The following is a 20981-nucleotide window of genomic DNA, read 5'->3' on the forward strand; positions in this document are numbered from 1 at the left end:
AGATGACGTTTTGCTCTTGTTGCCCAGGCTGGAGAGCAATGGTCCAATCTCAGCTCACCACAACTTCCACCTCCTGGGTTCAAGCGATTCTCCTGCCTGTCTCCTGAGTAGCTGGGATTACTGGTGTGCACCACCACACCCAGCTAATTTTGTGTTTTTAGTAGAGGTGGGGTTTCTCCATGTTGGTCGGTCTGGTCTTGAACTCCTGACATCAGGTGATCCGCCCGTCTCAGCCTGCCAAAGTGCTGAGATTACAGGCGTGAGCCACTGTGCCTGGCTGAATCTGTACTTTTTTTGACATTATTTGCCCAATAATAATCTGACTGATGAGAGTCCTCATAGTTTCTTTAAAATTAGAAGAGAAAAAACAGAATCACTGTTCTTGTCCTGGGATATTTGTGCATAGTGAAACACCAAAGTGTGGGCGCTACACATCTTACTGAAGTATTGGAATGACTGCAGGACCTTTCAGAGGTGGCTTTTACTCATGGGATGCTGAGTATGAATGAAAACCTGACTGACTAAGGCCAGCTAAAATATAGTTCTCTTAGATCATTGCAAGGGAGCTCCTCCAACTTTGGATCTTATTTGTGGAAACAGCTTTGTCACCTACCTGCCTGCAAAAAGGACTTCTTTAATCCAGCCAATGAATCAAGATGTCATCCAGAAGTTCAAGAGTGGGAGAGTGGACATCTTTCACTCACAAATTAATGAATTTTGACTGCAGTGTGTGGAACTTTCAGGCTCCTTTTGATCTTAAAGATGCAGTATTTATGCTTCTGTAACAGCATGGAAGGATATTAAAGGATGTTACCCTAAGAGGAATCTTAACAAAACTATGGCCAGTGTTATGTTTATGAAGTACTTGTCAAAGGAGGAGTCTGAAAGATGTAATATAAAAAAGTATCCCTATTTAAAGTATTAATCATCAAATTTTATCAAAAAGCTATATGAGAAGAAACAAAGAAACTAAATGAAGTAAATTTTAAAATTCCAGTAGCAGAAGACCTATGGGTGGATAAACTTCAGTACTATAAACCAGAGATGCCCACAAGGAATGAACAAAGAAAAATATGGAAAGCATTTCCACAGGAGGCACTGCCACGAAGCAGGCATCAGGTTACCAATTGTATAACAAAGTTTACTGTCTTTGCTGAGCCCAAGTCACCACGTTACTGTAGAAGTTATGGATCTATACACTGGAATCAATCATTTCTATTGGAAAAAAAATAGCAGCATGAAGAACTAGTCTGTATCATAAAAATTTAAGCAGAAAGAATCACTCCTATAACTATTGCAACTCTAGGTAAGGATCTTAGTGAAGATAACCTTGATCCCTGTTCTATAGCCTGATAATGATCCCAAGGAGTGTTTACCTGACTAACAGTGCAGAATCTATTATACTTTATTTTCAGACAGTAAGTGAATTTATTTACTATTAAGAAATAAACTTAAAAAAGACTGTATTGCTTAAGCCTAAGTTACAATTATGTACCTCTTGAAAAGAAAAATTAAGTTACAAATACTTTTGCTATACAATTTCTATAAATATAATACCAAACGATAAAAGCTATTCTGCAAAGCATGATTTTCATATATTATCTCTACAGTGTTATGTTTCTTTTTTTTTCCCCCTTTGGTCCTCTTAGTGCTTAAGAGCAAGGTAAGTATCTTTTAAAGTACAGAAAATTTACTTATACACATGCATCTTCAGATACATACATTGATACATTTTAATGTGTTTACAATATAGTTACAGTTTTGCTGGAATATACTTTTATTATACCAGTTATTTAAATTACTACCATATGTTTTATGGTACAAAATAGAAAATGTCAGTACAATTAATAATTTATTTGTATGGCCCAGACCATGCTGGGTGAATGGATTTTTCATTATAAATACACAGCTGATTTATTTTTCTTACTTAAACAGTAAAAGAACACATGCTTCACTCAGTTAATTGACATGTAGTCACTAACTGACAAGGGGGCTAACAGGAGACACGGCTCTTTGTTTTTCTCTACCCTTTTAAGAGATTTTTAAAAATGGTTTATTAAAATTACATTTGTATAGAAACAGAATGTACAGAATTGTATGATCATCTGGAATCTTCCTTCATCGTGTCATGACTGTTAAGATACATAGACAAAACTATTTACTTTCACAAAAACTGCCTAGAATATACCTGTCCTTGGAAAAATGCTCAACTTCGTTTCATCAATATTATTCAGAAATAGAAACTCAGTATTTTGAGAATCTTAACGAAGTCCACGAAAAGTTTTTAACCACTTTAACTTTTTATGAAATCACACCTTGCCAGAAAATATTATGCTTTTAATATATATTTTAGTTTTCTGCCAGCTTTCTTAAAAGGTAAGATTACTTTAACTCAATCCATCAATTAAAAAGGGCAGGTTATATATTCTTCATCACAAAATACAAGCAAATGACTGGAGGTTAAATATACGCCATAACTCATAAGCTCGCATTCACAGCATTACAGGTTCTTCCTGGTAACCTGTCAAGAAATAATCTGACAAACTACTGGCTCTTTTAGCATATAGTGCTTACTTCTCTAAGGTATGAAGCTAGTAATTCTACAATCATTAAAGCTCATGTACTTCGAGGCTTCTGGTAAACAAAAGAGTAAAATTTATACATGTAAAATTAGTCACAATATTTAATATTTTTATATTTACCTGAATTGTGGTATTTTTTCCCAATATATTCAAATGCAAAGAGTAGCTGGAGGTCTGTTGGCTGGGAATAATGAGCTATTGCAAGGCATACCTAGGAAAAATTCTACATTTAGAATTTGTTTTTAACACACTTAATTAAATGAAATGTACAATAAGGCCTTGGGTACTGGGAGCATCATCTTGGGGCAGTGATAGATACTATTTACATGTTTTTCTGTTGACCTAGAATATAAAATTGCTCCTTAAGGCCAGGTATCTCATTCACTGTTGTGCCCCCAAGACATTGTTTATCTTTAGTTAGCACATGGCAAGTATTCAGTATTTGCTGAGTTGAATTTTAATTGGAAAGTAATTTTAGTCCAATAAAGAAAACTTGAAACTAAAGAAGAATTCTCCAAAAAGACAGTGACAACATATTCACTACAAAAAAGGAAGAAAAAAGTTTCATTTTTGGTGGACTATAAAGGATTAATATAAGGCATAAAACACTGAAGTTTACACCCCATGGATTAAAAAATCTAAATAGAGAAACATATTTACAAAAAATTAAAATTAGCAAGAAACTCCAAAAATTCAAGGGTTGCTCAAAGCCGTTCATAAAAAATAAAAACAAATCATACACAAAACTGTGTTTAAGCATTCTTAGGTCTGGGGCTGTGTTCCCTGTGGTGGAAAACGTGCGGGCTTCAGAGTCAAACAGATCAGGGGGGCCTGAATCCCAGCTCTATCAAGCACTTGCTATATAACATGTGTGAAGTCAATTCCTCCCTCCTAGCCTCAGTTTGCTCACTTGTAAAACAAAGTAATACCTAGGCTGTGGTAAGAATTAATAAGCTTAATGCTCGCTAGGCCTTCAGAGGAGCTCCATATATGGAAATATGGCTGTTATTATTCTCAACTGCTGCTAGATAGAATGAAGGATGGTGCTCTAGGCTTACAAACCCTGGACTAGAACATGGGAGAAAACACTCTTCAGTGAGCGAAGATGAAAGAAGAAATTTAAGACATATGCAAGAACACAGCAGAAAATCTTACTTTAAAAGATTAACTATCATTTAGAAGGTAAAGCGTTAAGCCAGAATGGTATACTCTTGACACTGAGGAAGTAAGAAAAGTTAATCGTTAGTTCAGGGCAAATTAGTGGTGTTTGGGGTGGGGGTTAATGTACATTCCATTAACCAGTAAGCATGTGTCAGCTTGTTTAAACTACAATTTAAAAGTCTTCTATAGAATAAATGTTTCCTGTCTCACTAAGTTAAAATATACAAACAAGAGGGCAGAATTTGTCATTCGTTTTGACCAAAAAGAAAAAAAAAAAAACCTGCTTCTTGAAACTCAGGTGGTATCTTGACTTCTTAATACCTATAGGAGAGCTTTCTATGATGGTCCCACCTGGAAAATTTAGGAGCTGGTTATCTACGTTCCCATTCCTAATCTTTTCAACAGTTTTCCATAAAGCATTCTAACAGCAAAACTACTGAAATCTGTACCTTGAAAAAGTTCTCTTCACTTCCTGTTCCTTTGGGCACCGTTTAGCTTTGCTGCACTTTTCTCCAGACACTTCACATCTGTGCATTCTGCTACACTGCCATAGCCATGTCCTTAGGCCATACTCACCTTATGGCACCTCTGTGGGCTTCCCCACATTCTAGAAATCCACAGCACTTAAGAATTACCTACTAATGATGTAATTTTGACTAATAAGTTTGCTCTCTTAATAATCTGCTGTGGTTCTCAGACATCTGCGTAACAAATTAAATCTCCTCATTCTTGATTCTTCACAAAACTGGCTCTCCTCATCAGACAAGTGTTACCTTCCCAATATTCTCTCAGTTATCTCAGGTCAGAGAAAAACAGGTTTGTACACATTCTGTCTGACTTAGCCCCCAGCCATCTCCTCTGTCACACTCTTTGCCTGGCAAGTCCTACTCCTCTTAGCCAACTATGCTAAGAAATTTTCATGTCTGTTCAACACTACTCTCTTCACAAGCCTTCCTAGAAGGAGCCAATTTCAGAGTATTAATTCCAGAAACCTACAACAACAGTTTCAATATAAAGTGTCTCTTTAGTTAGTTGTGTTTATGTTGCTTTATTTCCAAGGTATTCACATAATAGTTATGATGCGGATGAAAAGCAGGACATAGGTGGTTCTTTATACTTCTACTATTAAGGTCCATTCCTTCAGGGTAAATGCCACATTTCTCATTCATTTAACAAATATTTACTGAGTACCTACAATGTTCTAAGCCCTGGAGATTCAGTGAACAAAACAGACACTAATCCCTGTCCTCAGGAAGCTTACACTCTAGTGGGAAGACAGACACTAAACAAGATGAAGGAGAAAAAATACAGAAAGTTAGATAACTATGAATGCTAAAGGAGAAAAAAAATAGAGCAGGGAAGGGGAATATGAAGTGTTATAGTGAGAGAAGAGGGAAGCAGGTTAAAAAGTAGAGTAGGAGACCAATAAAGACCTTTCTACACAGACTTGAGTAAAGCTCTGAAGATATTTGTATTTTGTAGCATCATTTCAGTAGCTTTCTAAAGGTGCTCTGTGACCAACAGTGGCTACACTAATACTAGCTGACAAAAGTAATTACCAATATATTAACAAAAATGCTCCAAGCCAATAATAATAATGTCTATCACATTCTCCAAAACAATTAGAAAGCAGTCACATGCTCTGTTTACAGAAAAGAAATTCACAGATGATTGATTATGGACATTTTTTTTTGTGGCCATGAGGCAAAAAAGAAACAAAGCCTATTTTCAAGGCAAAATGCAACACAGCGTATTTTTCAAAAGCCCCTTAAAAACAGCACAACATCACATTAGGTTAGGAAACAAATGAGTATGTCTAATAGCATCTACATTGAAAGAAGTCTATAAAAATGTTATAAAACTGCAAGTCAGTTTAATTACTGACTTATTTTTTGGGGGGTGGCAGAACTTCAACTAAATTTATTTAGTTTTTCAGTAGTCAATTGCAGGTGTATAACTTATGTTCATATGACCTAAGTAAGGGGTCTCTTTGGGTACACACACTAAGGCACATACAAACTTGTGCACTTGGATTGTCTTCAGGCTGTTACTGTGGAACACTCTTAGAAGAGAAGGAAAGCCAGGGCCCCATTCTTTGTACTTTTTCTTACACACTATTTTAAAAACCTAAGTCCAGATTCCTACATTCCATCCTAAGAGTTTTTGAAAGATCTGAAATAGTTCATTTGTTCTAGCTACCATGGGAAATGAAGAAAATGTTGGTATTAAAGACATTAAATTACAGTAAATATTTTTTTGGAGAAAAAGAGTAAACCACTTTTAAATCAACTTTTAACCAAAGCTGATAATCTTCTCTGGACAGAAGCCAGAAGTAGCCACAGTAGATGGTTTCTCTTCTAAGACCACCTGGGGTATAGTACCAAAGAAGCCCAAATCCAGGAAACACTCAAACCTCATTAAGTTCTATCTCATTTGCAAACAAAAGTGGTTTCCTTTATTTCTGTGGCCTGAAAGCCACCAAAAAAATAAGTATCAGATTCAAGTCAAAAATGACAATTAGAAGGCCAACTTGTTCTTTAATTAGATGAATGGAATTCACTTCTATAAAGTATGCCTGAACAAGTGGTTCACAACGAACTAATCAGAGGACACAGTGGAGACAAAGGGCATATATTTCACTTGTCATGATGTATCTACATATTTATCTACATAGACAGGTATATAGATAAATCATTAAAAACTTTTCTTATCCTTCAGTTTTGAGCAAAGGATCTGCAAAAAAAAAAAAAAAAAAAAAGTGGCTTAAAGTTGCTATGAGGTTAGCTGTCCAATTCTGCATCACCAAATTCCTTCTTTCTTTAAATAGACCTTTCCCAAGTATCACTATTTTCCTGTGACAGCTCAAAGATAACGAGGATGAGTATAAGTGAGTACTAGTGCACAAAGCAATCTAATTTTGTCGTAATACAAATGAGACAACGTCAACAAGACAATCAGAAGGTTTTAGAGCATTTAACAAAATGTGAACCAATTTAGTATTTTCAAATTTCATTTTTCACAACAAAAATATAAATGTATTAGGTATTTCAAAATTAATCAATGGTTTACCCACCAGAGAACTTTAAAAATGCATTTGGTCATTTTAAAGCAACTGATAAAATCTCAAAGCATTTTCCAGAGAAAACAGTATTCAAAGCTTCCAGGAAGTAAAAATAAGCCGTAACTTCCTAACTGCTACCAAATTTTAGAGGAAAAATTTTTGCTTGAAATAAAAGAATATGCCAGAATTTTTGTTTTTAATTCACAAAGTCATCAAGATTCGGTAGCCACATACAACTCAACCATGTGTTTGAAACGTGTAAATCAGAAAACAAAAACAAAATTCTATATTCTCATTGCATCTGTTTATTCTGTACCCTCCCCTGCTCTGCAACCCCCATGACTATACAAAAGACAAAGAGCCACATGCTTTTTATCTTTTAGAATACTGGGGAAAAGATTTTTGTCTGACACTTGGTCTTAGAAAAGGACACATGAGGGACTAGGCTGTTTCGTGCAGACGGTTTAGCGAGGCCCTCTCCATGAACCAGCAGCACAACACACGGGATATGCTGAATTTCCACAGCACTTATTATGCTCTGTTCATCTGGAAATCAATTGTGTAGAAACAACTTTTATGCAGCCACTTTGTACTATTACTTTTCACTTTTTTCATGCTTTCTCTTCTTCACTAGATTTAAGTTCTCCACGGCAAGAAACTGCATCTTATCCTTTAAACTCGCAAAATTTGGCACACTGCCTCAACATCAAAAATGACCAACAAGTACTACAGACAGCTCAAGAACTACCAAATAATTATCATTTCTACTCATTAAAATAGTGTCAACTTAAAAATACAGTAAAAGAGAGAGAATTAAACTTTCTGAAAGAGATTAGGCCAATTCTATCAATTTCTTTAAGAATATGGTGTCCTAACTCAATCTAACAAGTTTTGTGATATACCGAATCTTGAGATGCTACACATCTGGTTTTCATAAGCAGGTCTTTGATGCTTTAATCAATTAAATTACAAGCATAAATAAGCTTGAGGAAGTAATTTGTCTAAAATATTTTATGTACAGTCTAATACATAATGAATTTGGAAGTCCTTCTATGTAAGAATAGCCATGTTAAATTAGTAAAATGCCAAAACTTAAAAAGCACGATCGAACAGGTGAAAGAGGATTTAAGAGTTATCTAGATGACTTTTCGATAACGCAGCATGCTGAGAGATGGCTGTACATACTATTTGAAAACTTTTACCCATAGAGGAGCCTACAATCACTCTACTATGCTAGACAGTTACATATTTTCAGACGTATTTTCAGATATTCATCTCCTGCTTGCATTCCCGTAAAGAAACTGTTGGTTCTCACTCTAAAAACAAATCTACCACCTCTTCACCAAGTATATGAAGACGGCTGCCTTACAATATTTTTGACAGTCTTATTTTGATATCAACAGAAAATATACTGTGGTCAGTTGACTGACCATGGAAAACAACGGCACTCATTGCTCAGTGGTCCAAAGGCTGCCTCCATTCTGAGAGAAAGCCACTTCCTGTTCTACCGAGATCCTGTTGCTCTACTCTCAATACACACAAGCAGGCTTCCTACTGGAAAGTCTGTTACTCTGCATTGCTGCAGCACAGACTAGAACAGAGTCAACTGATAAGCTAGACTTACCTTATGTAAGGTTTAGCTAAGTATATAGTTACAGGAAAGGCCTAATAATTATTAGTGGTTTAAAGGAATATTATGAATTGACTTGAGTGACACTTCAACACGGGCAACTCAAAGCTGGTCGCTTTTTAACTCCCTTATTTTTCCCCAGCCTTCCAGATGTTTTATCACCCTACTTCTAAAGTATGAATCAAAGCCAAAAAAGTTCCTCTTCTTTGATTCCATGTTTTGCTTGGCCAGAAGAGTAAAACTGGTAGACCTAATATGCTGCTCCTGTTCTAGTCTGTGCTGCAGCAAATGCAGAGTAACAGACTTTCCAGTAGCAATATACTATAATTAAGGTTTGTTTAGGCTTTTAAAGTTCTGCAGTACTGAATTAAAAGCCTAAACAAACCTTAATTACAGTATACTGCCAACTTTTCAACCTTTTTAACCAAGAAAGAAACTGATAACTAATGACCTTAATGTTAAAAAAAAAAAAAAAAAAAAAAAGCTAATTTCCACATGTGAGTCTTTAACATTTTAGAAGCTGATTAAAAATTATATAGAATACTTTAAAACAGCCATAAAATAATCCAAGGAAATAATTCTATTAATATTCTTGTCTTTGACTTTACTTAAGAAGGTATCTAATAACTTCTTCTAAAAAACATCTGAGCAATTGAGAATTGAAAACTGCCATACAGAACTGAAATCAGAAAATATAGTGCAGGACCCAGAATGTCATAAAATTTAACGGTATTACCTTTTTAGCACTTTCGGGACCTGATTCATCAAAGCGAAATCTGACAATTCTGAAGTCTTTACAATAAATAATTAACTCTGTTGGATTAAATTTCAGTTTCTGGTTGGGGCCTAGGACTTTCTGTTTCCTCTTGTGGTCATTTACTAAAAAAGAAAAAACAAAAAACAAAAAAAAATAAAATGCATAACAATTATTTCTTATTACTCATCCTATATTACAAATTCTTAGTGAAAATAATTGCAAGGTCACCCATCACTTGTACTCTGCTTGTCTAGAATATTTCATACTTGTCTATAACTCCTAGAACTTGGGGGGTGGTTTTACTTTTGCTTTGGAAGATACTTTAAATGATCATTTATATAAAACCACCAGTTAGATACATTTAATGATTAAAATTTTAATTAAAAAGAGGACAAAAAACTTAGAAACCATAGAAAGCTACATTTTATATCCTCCTTTTAAAATAACTTATTGATGTTTCCCTGTTTCATGAATGTTCCTAGGGTTCAAAAAAATGGCAAAAGTAAACTTACAGAAATAAAACTCCAATCCAAGTATGTTGAGAGGTGTGAAGTTATTTTCAAACAATACTTCTAGACTGGAATCGACGTTTAGAGTATGTACAGAATACTACATACCTGTGACAATTTGCTCAATACATGTTAAAGGGACATCATGGTCACCAAGAAGAAGGTTTCTGTAATGGAATTTCTGGAATAAAAAATTATGTTCATATTAATTCTTTCCCCAATAATCTCACAATGGTAGTATAAGCCTTAAACTGTGACAACTATACATATATATATATACACACACATACATACATACATACATACATACATATAAATAAATAAATAAATAAATAAATAAATAAAAGACGGGGTTTCACCAGGTTGGTTAGGCTGGTCTTGAACTCCCGACTTCAGATGATCCACCCGCCTTGGCCTCCAAAGTGCGTGGATTACAGGCGTGAGCCACCACACCCAGCCATGACAACTATCTCTACAAACCATAAAATGCTTTTGTCTAGGTAGCTGAGGCCGTTCTAATGTTTACAGAACTTAGGTTAAAATGTACACCACAATCTTAATATCCAAGATAGGGAATATCATCAATCACTTTACCAGCAAACATCTGCATGTCTAGATCTGGATGAGCTGGCCACAACATATTAAAGAAAAAAGGGCCCTTAGGTCATCAGATTTTAAATGGGTAAAATCATGTTCTAGTTTCACAATGAAGATTTTAAAGTGGAAAATAATTATCTTTTTAAAGCACAAAGTCCACTAGAAATAAAAACCTTTAGAAAAAGATTTTGGCAAACCATAGCTCTTTTTTTTTTTTAAACTTGTTAACAAACACTTCATACACATTTTCAAACTAAGGACATAGTTAACACTATCAATCTGCTGTCAGTAGGCCATTGGTTTATTTTTTTCCTAATAGCGGTACTGGATTTAAGCTGCTCCAGGTATCTGCTTCTTATTTACAGTGAAATCTGCGGCCAAGGATCATTGTGAAGCTAAAAACAAAGAGAAACACCCAAAGCCTACATCCAAATAAGCTATTGTCCCTACACAGTAGATATCTTTAAGTCCCTTAAATTTAGTCTAAATAATCTGGGCACGGTGGCTCACACCTGTAATCTCAGCACTTTGGGAGGTCGAGGCAGGTGGATCACCTGACGTCTGGTGTTCGAGACCAGCCCAACCAACACGGAAACCCGTCTCTACTAAAAATACGAAATTAGCCGGACATGGTGGCACACGCCTGTAATCCCAGCTATTTGGGAGGCTGAGACAGGAGAATCACTTGAACCCAGGAAACGGTGGTTGCAGTGAGCTGAGATCGCGCCACTGCACTCCAGCCTGGGCAACAAGAGCAAAAACTCCGCCTCAAAAAAAGAAAAGAAACTTTAGTCTAAATATGCCTACCCAAGACTGTAATGAACACACAAATATACAGTACAGTAAATATTTGTGCAGTACAGTAATATAGTAAATTAGTGGATGACTACATGAAATATACTTACACTAAATTATTAGACCCTTAAAAAGTTTATAGTTCATATGCAAATATTTCATTAGAGAACAATTACTATTATAAAGAAAGATCTAGGGGTAACTGTGTATAATACTTTATAAATCAAAAAGAAAATGGCTGGGAGAAAGTCCAGGGTTTTTAAGTTAATCACATGAACGCCTGAACTTCTAAAAACCAAAATTATATGAAACTATTACTTTCCAGTAAGAACTTAAAATATCAAGAGGGCTATTAAATTTTTAAATCGATACTTTTCTTCACTCTTCCTAGAAGCTAGAATTTGAATTTTAGGAAAAGAACTAATCAATTTAAAAAAAAAAGGTAGGCTGGGTGTAGTGGCTCATGCCTGTACTCTGGCACTTTAGAAGGCCGAGGCGGGCAGAATGCTTGAGCTCAGTCTGGGCAACATAACAAAACCCTGTCTCTACAAAAATAAAAAAGTTAGCCGGGAGTGGCAGCATGAGCCTGTACTCCTCCAGCTACTCAGGAGGCTGAGGTGGTAGGACGGTTTGAGCCCAGGAAGCAGAGGCTGCAGTGAGCCGAGATCATGCCACTGCACTCCAGCCTGGGAGACAGAGCGAGACCCAGGCTCAAAACAAACCAACAAAAACCCAACAACAAACAAACCAATGAAATCAGTAAAATGTGTGCCATTTATAAAATCATTTAGCAAGTAATTTTTTCTCTTTATGTCATTTTTATAAGCGGGTTAAAAGATCTGGAAAAGAGGGAATAACTTCCTTAAAGAAAAGGACACATAATCAATGATCACAGAGGATAAAGCAAGGTGACTTACAATCCTCTCATTAATTATACTCCTCAAGCAAGTTCCAACATTCTTCTTAAACTTTAAATTTTAATATAATTTATCCCTAATTATACCTAATAATTTTATCATTTTTCCATACCTATGTTTTATAATATATACTGCTTAAAGTTGAAAACCTTGATACAATTAAACAGCATACAAATAAAACACACCTGTAACGGCATTGGGTCATCTGTAATAAAGGAGATTTTGAAGTTACTGCATATCAGCTTTCCCCACAAATCGTACTGGCTTGTGTCTGTTGCGATGCATTTTCTCACAAAATTGACTTCATTTACGACAATTTCTCCTTCAAAAAAAGGAAAATATTGTGTAAGCTACTTTGTTAATAAAATACTAATGGTCACTGTGGGACCTAGAAGGAGTGTTTCAAGAAGACACTGATGAGGATAGTAAGAACATTCACTATTGTCCACCAGGTGCCAGGCACTGTACACACTTTACAGCCTCCTAAAGTGAACAGTAATGACAAGGCATTGTTCTCTTGTTCTCCAAGGTGTGGAAAGAGGCAAAAATAGCTCAGGGGTCTGAGCTGGTTGAACTAGAAAGACTGACCTGAGTGTACTTGTACATTTTTTCCTATGCCATACTACCTCTCATTATTTATCAGTTGGAAGACTTTCTGGAGAAGAAATAAACTACACCTTCTTCTTCAGCGTATTTCTTGATGGAATATGTGTGTTCTATTAACACATGACTTGATCTCCCAAACCAATGTCTTTGATCCCTCTTCTAAGGAAGGAGAAACAGAGCTCAGCTTCCCTGAATGTAAATAAAATGTTTGGTATGTAAAATTCGCATACCAAATCAAGTTTCCTTCTGCACTCAGACTATAATTTAGTAGGCAACAAAACCTTAAAATATAGTTTGAGTTAAAAGGAAAGATTAAAAGAAATAAATATAAGAAGCCAATACAAAAGGCGTAATATGCTTTGGAAAGAATAATTTTCTACAATTTAAAGCTTGTTCATCGTTAAACCTTAATTTCAATAACTAAAAGTCAACTAGATACAGAACATTTTAGGCCATGTCTCCAGGATCAACAGTAGAAAAGTGAGTGTCCTGATCTACTTTGCCTATTTCCATTATAAAAACCTTTAGCACTGATAGAATGTTTGCTGACAATCCACAAACACCTATCAATTCATGAAGAATGAAACTACAGTCTCAAAACAATCCTCTCTTTAACAAATATAACAAATTTGAGTTGCAATAACTTTGATTTGAAGTTCTTAAAAATGTACAAGGCTAGTTTTAGTAGCTGCCCCTTTAACATTTACTTAAAATCTGCTCACGTCAAATTCAGTGCAAATAGCTTGAGCTAACTTCTATTTTGAAGACAAGCCTCCCCTCGTGGCCTGGGAGCCCTGGACACCCAGCCAGCTACCATCTTCCTCACCCTTATTCCTCTGCCTACAGTGGCGGCCTATTAATCCCTCATGGGACAATGCTTCTTCCCATTTCATGGAATATTCTTTCCTTCTATCTTAGTCCAGCCACTGTCTGGGGAATGTTTTTTTTTTTTTTTTTTTTTTTTTTTTTTTTTTTTTATTTTTTTTTTTTTTTTTTTTTTTTTTTTAAAAAAAACCCTTCCTATCTAGATTAAATTCACTTACCAAAGCACTATATACTTGTAATTCTACCACTCATCGAAGCTACAATTATATTTTTTTAATAAATGCCTCATTACCCATAGGATTACATGCTCCATGAAGGTAGATGAAGAACTGATTTTTTTCACTGCTGAAACGTTAGTGCCTAGAATGGTGTCTGGTACAGGGTAGGTGCCTGTTAAGAGTGCTGAATGCAAGAATGAATAAAATCACTTCATGACACATGGTTTTGTCCACCACGAGTTGGGCAACTGTTTGTTGTTCTAGTTACAAAGAGAAACTAGTAATTCAATATGGCTAAGCAGTCAAGCTGGCTGGAAGATAAGGGCTGTTCGGGTAAACAATATGTAAGTTAGAGAAAAGTCACAGAACTGCCACTGCTTGCCTACATACCCATTAAAGAGCTATAAATAGGACATCTGTTATGTCTGGCTCTTTCAACAGCCTGTAAGGTAAGGAAGGCAGATGGTTTCCTTAACAGATAAAGGATTTGGACCCAAAGGGGTTAAATCACTTTCCTAAGATCTTAAAAATAAGCAGTAAACTTGGCACTTATAACCAAGTGTTTTGATATCAAATCCAATAGTCTTTCTCTATAATTACATACAATTAAATGTACTGTAGTGACACATAGCAAGTACCAAAACAGTATTAAAGTTCAAATATTGGCCTTAATTGAATTCCATTGAGAAAAAAATTTAGGATGACGTGTGTGTGTGTGTGTGTGTGTGTGTGTGTGTGTGTGTGTGTGTAAATAAAATGCATTGAGTAATTCAAATGTATATAATTTAAAGTTCTCTAGCTCCTTGAACATAAACCTTAACAATTCCCATAGCAGATTCTGGGCCACTGAATACTCTACCCTCTCTCCTCGCCAGTAAATCTTAGATACCAGTTATAAGCAGGCCCTTAATTTAAACAATTAAACTAACCATGCTAGTTCAGACAGGGGACACAGTCCTATAACACTGACTTCTTTACATGAAATCATCACATACTATGCTACCTTTCTTAGCAAACTCATCTAAAAACGGACTCTTCAAACAATGCTAAAAAAAAAAATTCATCCAATTCTAAGACTTATCCACACAAACTTGTTATGCATGTTATACTGAAATAAAAATTCACTTAAAGGCCGGGCACAAGTGCCTTACGTCTGTAATCCCAGCACTTTGGGAGGCCGTGGTGGGAGGATTACCTTAAGTCAGGAGTTCAAGACCAACCTGGCCAACATGGTGAAGCCCATCTCTATTAAAAATACAAAAAAAAATTTAGCTGGGCATGGTAGTGCATGCCTGTAGTCACAGCTACTCGGGAGGCTGAGGCAGGAGAATCACTTGAACCCAGGAGGTGGAGGTTGCAATGAGCTGTGATTGTGCCACTGTACTCCAGCCTGATCAACAGGCTCAAAAAAATAAATCACTTAAAAACAAAAAAGAAAACTACCACAGGATTTCAGGTTCCTGAGAAGGGAAGCAGAAGTAATAAAGGGAAGGAAGAGACAAAGCTTGTGTGACCACACTAGTACCATAAACCAACTGTATTTAGGAAGAGAAAGCTCACAGACACATCTTCTTTTCTAGAAACCAGATTGCTTTTACTGATGCACAAATGTTAACGTATCAAGCCCAAGACTGCAGTGAGAATGAGACAATGAAAAGGAGAATATATTTAATGGGTCCAAGGGATGGTAAACCATGGTCCACGGGCCAAATAAAAACCTGTTTTTGTAAATAAAATTTTAGTAAGACATAGCCATACTCATTCGTTCATGTACCATCTATGGGCTGCTTTCACAAGACAAAGACAGAGGTGAGTACTTGAAACAAACACCTTATGGTCCACAAGGCCTAAAACATTTACTGCACTTCACAGAAAAGGTTGCTGACCCCTGTGTTAGAAACGATTATTAAAGTGACAACTCTTAAAATTATCTGAAACAAGGCTTAGAACATACAACTGGGCATGCACCATGTGAAAGGTGAGAAGTGAAGCACCTGAAAAGCAGGTGTTTTTCACCTGCAACGTTGTAGCCATCTCAGAGAGCTCTGGAGGACCACTCAGAGGCGTGATGAGGACAACCTTTCTGATAGAATGTGTCCGTGATACTTAAGCCAAAAGATGCCTTTCTCACCAATGAGCTACAGCACTCAGCAAAAAGTAAATACAGAAACTGCTCTACTGCCCATACTCCATCATCAAAAAGCAAAAGCACGAATCTGGGAGTGAACCCCAAGGGGCTAGATTAGAGCCTGAGATAGCAGAATGAAGTTATGCCTGCCTTAATAAACATACGAACAGAGATGCAGTAGCAGATGTGTGTACACCTGGGCCGGTACACACATGTATGTTTTCTAGCTCTGCCCTCTGAAAGTTCTCAAGGAAGTGACCCTCCAGCAACAACATGCATACTCAGTACCCACATTATGCTTTTAAAGTACCATTTTCCAACAAAAAGGACCAGGGCTCTTTGAAGAAATGGCTGATTCCCAGGCCAGGGCAGGGGAAACAGAAGACGAATCTGTAGCCTCCGGTAGTGCCAGAATACCAGAAAATAAGGAAATGGGGGTGAAAGAAGGGAGGGCACAGCATTTCCACAGGATACAAGAGCTAACATGAAGGAACTCCCAATGGCCAAAGCTGGAACAATCTGAGCACCCAAAGAAATAACAAAAATGCTGGATTAGGATGTAAATTAAAAAGTATCTGTGAATCCATACTGTTGTAAACAGATGATTGGATAAAAGATAAATGGAGGAAAAGAGACAAATCTTCCTTACAAAGGAATTCCAATTAATAAATGTAGGAGAAATAAGGGAAACAAAATCATGATTAGAACATCACAGTAAAGATCAAGAAACTATCAAAGACTCAATGTCATAGACTGAATGGTTGCTGTGTGCAACATGAAATGATGAATGCTAAATTCAGTGAGCAAACTTTTAAGAAGAAACAGGTTATTTGTATAAGCACAAAGCTATCTTCCCCAAAGTATTAACTAATTACTGTGGTAGTTTTAAGGTATGTCCACAAATTCCTGATTCTCCTCCCTCCAGGATGTATAGCTTAATTCCCAATCCCATGAATGAGGGCTACACTTAGTGATTTGCTACTAACAAACAGTATGGAAAAGGAAAAACAGTCACTTTCTAGAAGAGAAACCTGACGGATACCACTTTAACCTGAAGTGATCAAGGTTAACATCACCAATAACCAATCATGTTGCTGTCTTGTGCCTGCTCACATGACCACCTCTCTGGTGGTCTCCCCTAAAATCCTCTGCTTAATCAAAAGAAAACATCAGACAAATCCAAACGAAGAGGCATACTACAAGACACTAACTGAACAACAATATTCCAAAGTGTCAAGGTTTTGTTGGGGAATCTGAGGAAAGGGTATCCACAGATTCTTCTGTTATTTGCAACTTTTCTCTAAGTCTAAAATTATGCCTATATTTTAAAAAGTCAATTTGATGACTTTTTAAGGAGTGGTTTATTACAACAGAAATCTGGTAATTATAAAATCATTCCTTTTGTATTAGTATATTTCTATGTTTAAAGACCTTTAATATGTATTATTTGAGGTGAAATAAAAATCTAATTCTCATGCCTATAATCCTAGCACTTTCGGAGGCGGAGGCAGGCGGATCATTTGAGGTCAGGAGTTCGAAAGCAGCCTGGTCAACATGGTGAAACCTTGTCTCTACTAAAAATACAAAAAAGTACCTGGGCTTGGTGGTGTGTGCCTATAATCCCAGCTACTCAAGAGGCTGAGGCAGGAGAATTGCTCGAACTTGGGAGGCGGAGGTTGCAGTGAGCCCAAATCACACCACTACACTCCAGCCTGGGTGACAGAGCAAGACTCCATCTCAAAAAANAAAAAAAAAAAAAAAAAAAAAAAAAAAAAATCTAATTCAATAGAAGAAACACGTCAAGGTCTTGAAAGATGAAACGAAAAAACTGTAACAGACTGAGACACGGAGAATAAGGAGACATGACAACTAAATGCTATGTAGTATCCTGGATGGAAACCTGAAACAGGTAAAGAACGTTTGTGGAAAAACTAGGGAAATGTGAATAAAGCCTGCATTTAGCTAATAGTATTATTGGTTTTTTAGTTGAATTACATTTACCAAGGTTACATAAGCTATTAACATTAGTGGAAGCTGGCTGAAGAGTTCACATTAACTCTACTTTTTTGTACAATTCTTACAAATTCAAATCCATTCCAAAATAAAACTACTAAAGAAAAAAAATGAACAAGAGACACATTAACAACGGCCAAAAAAAAAAAAAAAAAAAATAGTGAAAGGAGGACTTCCTGGGCCAGGGTCTTTTAAGTGTAACACAGCTTTTTCTTACGGAATGGAAATGAGCCCTTGGAAGAGAGCAAAGAACAGAAGTACAGCGGGATAGAGGGGAAGAAAAAAGTAAACAAGGGCACTTCTGAGGATATGCTACAACTGGGTCTTCCTATTATGATAATTAAATAAGTGTCAAGTTAGTGACATGAGTTTTATTTGATAACGCTAAATTTTGCTCATGCAGAACCAGTCTTTAAAATATTTGGATTATGTAACACAGCTGTCTGCTCACGTAAGTTATGTGCTTATAATTTAAAAAAATAAAAAAAAAAAAAGGAATGCTGAAGAGGTGCTGTCATAAGCTACTGCCACGCACTGAAACACTGTGGGCCAGAAAACTAGCTTATAGACAGGAAAGAAAAAGAAGACACAAAGTGGCCTCTTTCCAGATAGGATATATTAAGAGAAGGGTACTGAGACTGCTCTTGTTCACTTGTTAAATTAGTGATCTTGAAGAAAAAGCCTAATAAAAGCTTCAAAGCTCTGAGAGAAGTGAAGTTTTCAGGGAGACTACACGCTTGTGCTTTTTATGCAGTAAAAGGGTGGTGTGCTAGAGACGGCTGGCTGGCCTGCCTGTGAGAACCCACCAGGCTCATCTCTCCCAGCTCTGTGCTATGCCATCAGGCACGGTGGGATCATTTACACCACCAAGCACTTCCTAGGACACCACAAGGAAGCCTCATGAATATAGAGAAACCAGGAAGTTAGCTTCAGTGTGTGGTAAGCAAAAAGCATCACAGAAAAACCTTCTAAATTAGAAGGTTTTTGTGCCTGCTCACATGACACAAGGGCAAGGGATACCACGACGGGCCAAGGGTTTCACCACTACCTGGGAAGAAATCAAGAAATCCAAATTTATTTTCTCAAGACCCTTTCGTCTGTAAATATAAATGAGAAGAAAAGTATAATTACAGTTAATAAACCTCTAAATGATATGGCTAGGATAGTTTTAACTCCCTGAGGACTACAAAACCATGTTGTATTATCTTTCCTAACATCTTATACATTTAGAAAGTCAGCACATGTTTGATGGGTAGAGATAATAGTTCCCATACATTTTAGCCTGGAAAACAGTTTAAGCCAAAGTCTCACTGCACATGTGGCTAATTAACCTGTGGGATGTGTATAGGCCAAAAGCATAACTTAACTTGGGCTTCTAACAGTAGGGTGACTGCTCCAGTTTGCCCGGGACAAAGGGGTTTCCCTGGGATGTGGTACTTTTAGCACTAAAACCAGGACAGTCTCAGGCAAACTGGGACAAGCTGGTCACCCTAGCTTTAGGTAAATTCAGGGATTAAAGTGGCTCAAAAGTTATTAGAGGAAATTGAAACTATGCGGAAGATAAACACAAAATACTTAATGCTGGTACTAACACATAATATAAATAAGCAAGTACCATATCCAGTGAGTAGCACCCAGGATGGGGGCAGGAGGAAGGGTACAGGGCAGATCTCAGGAAAAGACCAGAATGAAATCTTGAAGAAAGAAGAGCACTGAGATAGTAGAGAATGTGTAATAATAATAGTAACAAGTTCCTAAATAATAAGGCATCTGGAAGAGATCAAGGAACCAGTGTGATTGAAACAACTATCAATACTGGGAAACACTGAGAAACGAAGTTATTGAGGTACCGTGTTAGCAAACTACAAACAGAGAATTTGGATTTTATTTATGGAGGATCATGAACAGTTACTGAGCAGGGGTGGCATGGTACCGATAATAGATAGTGAGGAGTTTGGAGGGGTAACAGAATGTTGGCCTAAGGTACTGCAGCAGGAGCCTAAGGAAGGGACAGCTCCAAACATTCCTAAGGCTCTACAGGTTAAGGTACAAAGCTAATGCTAAGACAGAACAGTTACATTGTTCACTGTTTTAAGGGTGTGTTACAAGTCCTTTGGTCTTTCAAAAGCAATGTATCCACAAATTAAAACACTACAAAAGTCAGTCTACAAGCATCTATGAAGCCTACCTACAAAAAGGAATTACATAAAACACCAAAAAGATAAAGTCTTTGCCTTTAAGGGATTCACAATCCAACTGAGGAAATAAGACATATGGCGAAGCAGAAAACAAGAACGGTATGGGCCAGTGAGCATGTCAAAAATAAACAAGACATCTATGCAACAATGGCTATTTTCATTTCCCAGATGGCCGATGGCTGTATGCTTTTCTGATCTGATTACAAAAGACTCTGACAATCAGTGCATTCATTATCTAGCAGTTAATCTCAAGAATGAAAGTGCTGTGAGCACTGTAGACGGGAACAGGGAAAGAACTGAGCTGACGCACAGCCTTAGCACAGTGGGCCAGGCACAGCAGGAACTCAAGATTCGGAGCCCGAGCATTTGATTCCTGAGTCTTTCTTGACACCCCTACCCCACCCTAAATCTGGCTTAGGTGACCTTCCTCTGAGCCCTCATTACCTTTTCCTCTCTTCTACTGAAGCATCTCCCCAGTGAACTGAAACTGCCTAAAAGCAGGACCCCATCTCTTCAGCATTTTACCCTTCTGCCAAGCTGCATCAAGCACACACTCAATACCTGCAGAACACAATAATTCATTATTGTTAATCATGGCATTTCATCTCTTCTCCCTTAAAAAGAACATGCCCCGGGGTGAGAAGACAGCAAAGGCCATCAAGCCCCACTCACTGCAAATCTTAAGTCCTCAATACAAAGCTGCTAGCATTTCACCAGCTTCTGCTTCAGCATAGCCAGCAACAGGAAGTCCACTGTCTCCCCAAGACATTCCATTTTCTGGCAGCTGAAATTCTTTGAAAGTTCTTCCTCATGCTGGGTCAAAATCTGTCACTGTTGTGAAAAGGGCAAAGACAGGCTGGGCGCGGTGGCTCATGCCTGTAATCCTAGGTTAGGGTTACGGTTAGGCCAAGGTGGGTGGATCACCTGAGGTCACGAGTTCAAGACCAGCCTGGCCATCATGGTGAAACCCCATCTTTTAAAAAA

The 20981-nt window shown here is 37.0% G+C and overlaps 1 protein-coding gene across 2 annotated transcripts in view; it reads right to left on the minus strand.

Moving 5' to 3' along the window:
* The window catches only part of MTMR10 (myotubularin related protein 10), a 53449-nt gene that overhangs the window by 25957 nt on the left and 6511 nt on the right, over positions 1-20981 (minus strand). The window contains exons 3-6 of one of the 2 annotated variants that reach the window (XM_017518203.2): positions 12195-12331; positions 9809-9881; positions 9171-9313; positions 2703-2793 (exon numbers count right to left, since the gene is read on the minus strand). In XM_017518203.2, coding sequence (XP_017373692.1) covers positions 2703-2793; positions 9171-9313; positions 9809-9881; positions 12195-12331 — 444 coding nt within the window. The remainder of the gene's footprint in view (positions 1-2702; positions 2794-9170; positions 9314-9808; positions 9882-12194; positions 12332-20981) is intronic. The other variant, XM_017518204.2, reaches the window with a different exon arrangement.

The sequence above is a fragment of the Cebus imitator genome, unplaced genomic scaffold (genome assembly GCF_001604975.1).
Source record: "Cebus imitator isolate Cc_AM_T3 unplaced genomic scaffold, Cebus_imitator-1.0 Scaffold662, whole genome shotgun sequence".
In the NCBI taxonomy this organism is placed as follows: Eukaryota; Metazoa; Chordata; class Mammalia; order Primates; family Cebidae; genus Cebus; species Cebus imitator.